Source organism: Falco naumanni, chromosome 8, assembly GCF_017639655.2.
Source record: "Falco naumanni isolate bFalNau1 chromosome 8, bFalNau1.pat, whole genome shotgun sequence".
Lineage (NCBI taxonomy): Eukaryota > Metazoa > Chordata > Aves > Falconiformes > Falconidae > Falco > Falco naumanni.
In genome coordinates, this window is record NC_054061.1 from 59458262 (window position 1) to 59463923 (window position 5662).

The window sequence follows — 5662 nt, forward strand, 5'->3', positions numbered from 1 at the left end:
TGCCCCACAGTTTTGGGGGTTGGTGACGGTGGCTGATGCTGCCTGTTGCCCTTGGTACAGCCTGGAGCACAGAAATTCGTTGTACCGTGCCCACGATATGGGGGCCGGTGTTTGGAGGTGGCCACAGCACGTAACTGTCCTGGCCCCAGTAGCTGTGGGGTCAGCTGGCCCCCGGGGGTCAGCAGGGATCACGGGGCACAGCCCTTCCCTATGTGGGGGGATGTAGCTCAGCGGGAGAGCGCTTGCTTTGCATGCAAGAGGCCCTGGGATCGACCCCCAGCATCTCCATGTCCTTTTTGCCTCACCAGAGCCCCCTCCCTGCCGGCTGCCGGGCTGGCAGAGCCCCCCAGAAAAACCCGGGGGGCTGGCCCATTGTGGGGGCAGCAGCGGGTGCCCACAGCCCATGCCAGGACCCCGAAGAGAAGGGAGCTAGCTGCCTCAATCACCCTGCCCAAAACTGCAGTGACTGTCGGGGAGGAACAAGGGACAAAATCCAACAGCTGACCCCAAATGAGCTCTTTGCTCCCCAGACAAAAGCAGGGCAGGCTTTGCCCAAAGGACAAACCCCTCTGGGTGTTGGACCCAGGTCCTCCTGCACCTGGAGATAGAAGTGTACCCCAAGCCTGCACTGGGAAAGTGGAACAGTACCCCGAGCCTGCACTGGGCTCCCCAGCCCTCCCCCTTGGCCCCACAGCACTGAGCTTGCTGTGGCTCCCAGCTGGCCCACAGCCCTCTGGTAAAAGCATATGCAGATAAAACCACAACCGACACACCATGGCTGTGGCTGCTCAGACTCTCTGGCTGGTCCCTCCTCGGGGGGAGGATTTGTCACCTGGCCCCAGGGCAAGTGGTTGATGGCTCCGCTCCCTTCCTTACATTGCCTTACTGTTCCCGGGGCTGCCAGAGAGTGGGTTCCCTGGTCCAGGAGCACATTCCCAGGAAGAGGGTGAGGTGCAGGGCCGGGGACCCTTCCATACCTGCTCACCCCAGTCCCGCTCCCACAGCAGTGGGCAAAATCTCTCGCTGTGAGCAGGATTCGAACCTGCGCAGGGAGACCCTATTGGATTTCGAGTCCAACGCCTTCACCACTCGGCCATCACAGCCCCACACCCCAGCACCCACGGGGGATACCTGCCCCCCGCCCTGGGCACCACCCGGTCCCCCTGGGCACCCCGCTTTCCTGGGAGGGGGGGGGCATGTCCGGGGTGGCCAGTGCGTCCCCGCACACCGGCTCAGCCCCGCTGCGCTGCCCAGGGGCTGCTGGCAGGGCCTGTGCGCACCCAGTGGCTGCAGGGACAGCGGGGTCCCTGGGCAGCAGTGCCCCCCCAGCCCCCCAGGGCCCGGCACAGAGTGGGGGTGCCCGTGCAGCTGCGCACCCCGGCTCGTTGGTCTAGGGGTATGATTCTCGCTTAGGGTGCGAGAGGTCCCGGGTTCAACTCCCGGACGAGCCCTTCTTTTGGGCACCCGCTGCTGGGCTCCCACCCAGCCCGCCCAGAGCCTGTGTGGTACCCAGCCACCAACTTTTATCCCCCAGGGACTCCCTGCCGTTGCTGCGGCTCGGAGCTTAGTGTGACACACCGCATTGTCCCTCATCCCTGGGGTCCCAGCCCTGTATACCCTGGCCCATTGGTCCTGCAGGGTGACGCTGGTGTCAGGCTGGCAGCAGGATGGGGACAGGGGCTGGGCTATGGCCATGGCTGTAGCAGACCCTGTGGCCATGGGGCACCCCATGGCTGGGGGGCAGGTGGGCGCCATGGCTTAGCTGGTTAAAGCGCCTGTCTAGTAAACAGGAGATCCTGGGTTCGACTCCCAGTGGTGCCTGTGCCTGGGGGCTTTTTTCCTCTCTGCCCCAAGCTGGGGGGCATTGCTGGGGGTCTCTGCCCTGAGCAGGGCACCCTGGCGTCCCCATCGGGATTTCCTCCAGTGCCTGCAGGCTCCCACCCTTTTGCCCTTTGAGAAGGGTCCTGCTTTGACTTTTCGGTTACGCCCCCCGGTGGGTGACACATCCCCATGTCCTGGCAGGGCCAGCCACAGCTCCCCGTTTCTCTGCCCCAGTTTGCCCCCTGCCAATGACGAAGCCGCCCTGACACGGTCTGGGTGCATGCTTTTACTGAAAGCTTATTTCAGAGTAGGACAAGAACAGTCCTGGAAATGCTGGGGAGTATCTGGAAGTCTGGGTGGGCGCAGAAAGGACTTGCAAACATTTCTGGGAAGCGGGGTAGGTGTTGGGGGGCTGGCAGCAGCACATAACCAATGATGGAGCGCATGGGGATGAGGGGAAGGTGCCCCCTGAGGGTACCAGAGCTAAAACATCTCCCGGCGGGGGGGACCCCATGGATAGGCTCTGCTGTGGGTCTGGGTCACAGGATCAGGTGCCCTGTAGTGGGTTTCCAGCGCTTGTTACAGACAGCAGAAGAGACGCAAATCATTCAGGGCTGTGTCAGCCCCCTTCAGCCCCCGCGCAGGCTCCTGCCGTGTCTGGATGCCGCACACTGCACTGGGGCACTGGGGGCTCCAGCTGCCCCACTGGCCCCAGGTGGACCCTGAACCCTCCAGGATGTGCCCGTTGGAGCAGGCAAAGCGGGCACTGGTGGCAGCCACTTCATCACTCAGGAGCCCGCGCTGAGGTGCCTGGACCCGCAGAGCGAAGCCCACCAGGCGCCCTCGATGGGGGCACCAGCAGACCTCTGACCAGTGTCCCCATCTAGGTGGGGAGAGAGGAGGTGGTGGGTGGTGAGGCTGGGGCTGTGGGAGGGGAGGAGGAGAGATTGAAGCCCTGCAGGGCTGGGGGCAGCAGTGAACAAGGCTCCCCAGCCACAGGGAGAGGGCAGGGGGGGCGGGGGGCTCACCTGCCACTCTGGGGCTCAGCCATGTAGCCACCACTGGGGTTCCTGCTGTGGGAGCAGTGCAGCCGAATCCGGTTCAATGCCGTGTCACCCTCCATCACCCCCTGGGGTGTCTCTACCTGCGAGGGAACAGAGGTGGGGGGTTAACTCCCCACAGGAACGGGGTCCCTGGACTGGCCGTGGGCACTGCCACAGAGGCTGCACCTTGAAGCTGATGCCACTGGCGTAGGAGCCCTTGGGGCACATGTCCGGCCAGGTCCAGTCTCCCCAGGGTCCCCCGTTGGACACGGTGATGACCAAGGCATCCCTCCCACCCTGGTCCCACGCCTGCCCCTGCCCTGCGGCACCTGCAAGCCCTGCAGGCAGCGGCAGGACCTGTCCCCCAGCATGGCTGCCCTGCCTGCAGCTGGCCCGCCAGGCTTTTATACCTAGCAGGGCTGGCAGGAGGGACCTGGAAGCATCTCAGTTACCTTCCCAGGGTGCCCAGGCCTGTTGGATGGCCGGGATTAGCTGCAGGAGAGAGTTAATCCTCCCCCGGGGTGGAGTGCAGGGAGCTGATCCACCAGCTCTTTGTTTGGGTCCCTCTCCAAGCAGTTTGCCCAGGACCACCAGGCATTCCAGTGCTAACCAGGGCTCTGGGCCACACGGGACTGGGGCACCTTCCTCTGCCTCTCCAGGTTCCCACCATATACAAAATGGGATTTGCATGCTGCCTTTTGCTCTTTCTTTCTTTTTTTGGCGGTGAAAGTGAACAGGCACATTCAGTGACACCTCTGAAGGAAATCCCTTCCCACCTTCCCTGCCCTTAATCCCCCAGGTATCCATTTCATGGTGCCTTCATGCTTCATTTGTCCCAGTTTGCTTTCTGGTTGTGCTTTGCCATTCCAGAGGGTTATTGTCTTACTGCCTAACAGCATTTCTGCAGTAATAGCTCTTTCTGAGTGGGGTTTTTGACATGAGTCTTGGATAAGAGATTTCCAGCCGCTTACTTCCATGCCAGGACCTGGCTGCCCTTTCAGATGCTTCTTCAGTTTCTTCTACCCCTTGTTTTCCCCCCGTCACTGCCTTTTTAAAGCTAAATGCTACTGCGGGGGTGGGGACTGGTGACCTCTTCCCCTTGGGAGGATGCAGTTGCCATGGTGGACAAGGCACCTGCTACCAGGTACCTCCCAGGGCTCTGACTCGGCTGGGGGTCGCGCCCAGGGTCCCCGTGTGCCAGGCAGAACCTTGAGCCAACCCCTGAACCGCAGGACACGCAAACCCAGCTCGGGCTCTTCCCCATTTCTTCCGCACCGCGAGCAAAAAAAGCTATCCCGACGAGGGTGGGATTCGAACCCACGCGTGCAGAGCACAATGGATTAGCAGTCCATCGCCTTCACCACTCGGCCACCTCGTCCTGCCCCTCGCCGCGCGTGGCCCCGCCCCTCGCTAACAGCCGCCTGCTGCCGCCCTGGGGGGCCCTGCCCCGGCCCTGCCCCGGCCCCGGCCCCGCTGCCGCCCTGGGGGGCCCTGCCCCGGCCCTGCTGCCGCCCTGCCCCGGCCCTGCTGCAGCCCTGGGGGGCCCTGCCCCGGCCCTGCCCCGGCCTCACCCCGGCCCTGCCGCCCTGCCTCGACCCGCCGCGCTGAGGCCCAGCCCCGGGCCTAACCTGCCACCGCCCTCTTAGCGCAGCCGGCAGCGCGTCAGTCTCATAATCTGAAGGTCCTGAGTTCGAGCCTCAGAGAGGGCAGAGCTGATTTTTGTGATTTTTTTTTTTTGTTGTTTGGCTTGGTGTGGGAGGCTGGCCGCTGTTTCACTGCCCCGCTGAGCCCCGCAGCAGCGTGAGGGGGCTCTGCGGTGGGCACACCTCCATACCCCGCGCCCCAGTGTAATAAGTAACTTAAGGGTAATTTGCTGATCAAACAAGTTCAGCAAGAAGAACGAACCCATTGTGGTGGTCTTGAGAACTTCCTGTTTAACAAGAAGAGACATGTCCACAATGTTATCTTGCTACACCAAACACGGGAACGTCCTGTTTGACAAGAAACCACGATAAGAGAAGCAGCAGAGGGGCGTACGGAAGATGTCAGAAGCGACCTCGGTGAAGATAAAAAAAGCTGTTCAACTTGCTTGAATTTGCGAGCCCTTGGTGGAGCTGCGATTCCCCGGCTGCCCAGCGCTGCTTTTGCTTTCCTGCCTTAATAAATATTTAGTGAATCCATTTCGGACTCTATTTGTTTAAATTCAACTATAACACCAACATCCTCTGCTCCCTGCCGCGGCGATGCCACCCGGCAAAAGAGCGGTCGGGCCCTGCCCTAATCAGGCTCTCAACCACCGCGGCGGCAAAAATTTCTGCCCTCTCTGAGGCTCGAACTCAGGACCTTCAGATTATGAGACTGACGCGCTGCCGGCTGCGCTAAGAGGGCGGTGGCAGGGCGGGCGGGGCCGCGCCCTCACCGGGGCCAGGACGGCGCGGGCCGGGGCGAGGCCGGCGGGCGGCGCGCAGGGGCGGGGCTGCGCGCGGCGAGGGGCAGGACGAGGTGGCCGAGTGGTGAAGGCGATGGACTGCTAATCCATTGTGCTCTGCACGCGTGGGTTCGAATCCCACCCTCGTCGCGATTGTTTTGCGCCCGCCCCGAGCTCTCCCACGGTGCCCACAGGCGAAGGCATGAAGTCCTGAGCAAAGCGATACAGTGGGTGCCAGAGGCCGGTCTCGCTTCCCACAGTCTGGCAAATTTGGTTATTTTACGCTGGACAACCCAGCACTTAAAGCGGCACACTGTTAGAGCACCCCGCAGCCAGAGCTTTCCCATAGCAACGAGGCACCAGTACGTTC

General features: G+C 62.3%; 1 protein-coding gene and 8 non-coding genes across 9 annotated transcripts; 5 read left to right on the top strand and 4 right to left on the bottom strand.

Moving 5' to 3' along the window:
- The first annotated feature begins 216 nt into the window (after positions 1-216).
- On the top strand, positions 217-288 carry TRNAA-UGC. The gene has a single exon. It is a non-coding gene; the product is annotated as a tRNA-Ala (tRNA).
- A 733-nt stretch (positions 289-1021) lies between these two features.
- On the bottom strand, positions 1022-1103 carry TRNAS-CGA. The gene has a single exon. It is a non-coding gene; the product is annotated as a tRNA-Ser (tRNA).
- Positions 1104-1379: 276 nt separating this feature from the next.
- On the top strand, positions 1380-1451 carry TRNAP-AGG. The gene has a single exon. It is a non-coding gene; the product is annotated as a tRNA-Pro (tRNA).
- A 296-nt stretch (positions 1452-1747) lies between these two features.
- Positions 1748-1821, top strand: TRNAT-AGU. Its single transcript has one exon. It is a non-coding gene; the product is annotated as a tRNA-Thr (tRNA).
- Positions 1822-2102: 281 nt separating this feature from the next.
- On the bottom strand, positions 2103-4815 carry LOC121092632 (vitelline membrane outer layer protein 1 homolog). The gene is made up of 4 exons (XM_040603908.1): positions 4770-4815; positions 3051-3193; positions 2850-2965; positions 2103-2704 (listed from the first exon to the last, which is right to left on the bottom strand). The coding sequence occupies exons 1-4, from the start codon at positions 4813-4815 to the stop codon at positions 2401-2403; spliced, it is 609 nt and encodes a 202-aa protein (XP_040459842.1). The 3' UTR covers positions 2103-2400.
- TRNAS-GCU lies at positions 4161-4242 on the bottom strand. The gene has a single exon. It is a non-coding gene; the product is annotated as a tRNA-Ser (tRNA).
- On the top strand, positions 4501-4573 carry TRNAM-CAU. Its single transcript has one exon. It is a non-coding gene; the product is annotated as a tRNA-Met (tRNA).
- A 364-nt stretch (positions 4816-5179) lies between the features above and the next one.
- Positions 5180-5252, bottom strand: TRNAM-CAU. Its single transcript has one exon. It is a non-coding gene; the product is annotated as a tRNA-Met (tRNA).
- Positions 5253-5360: 108 nt separating this feature from the next.
- On the top strand, positions 5361-5442 carry TRNAS-GCU. The gene has a single exon. It is a non-coding gene; the product is annotated as a tRNA-Ser (tRNA).
- Positions 5443-5662: the final 220 nt, after the last annotated feature.

Bases quoted from the DNA above. Each gene is read 5' to 3' on its own strand.
- LOC121092632 (XM_040603908.1), bottom strand. From the start codon at position 4,815: ATGTCTCTTCTTGTTAAACAGGAAGTTCTCAAGACCACCACAATGG. The intron at 2,966-3,050 runs GTGCAGCCTCTG...GTTCCCTCGCAG, and splicing joins CCAGTGGCATCAGCTTCAAG to GTAGAGACACCCCAGGGGGT. The intron at 2,705-2,849 runs GTGAGCCCCCCG...CTCCCCACCTAG, and splicing joins GCTGAGCCCCAGAGTGGCAG to ATGGGGACACTGGTCAGAGG.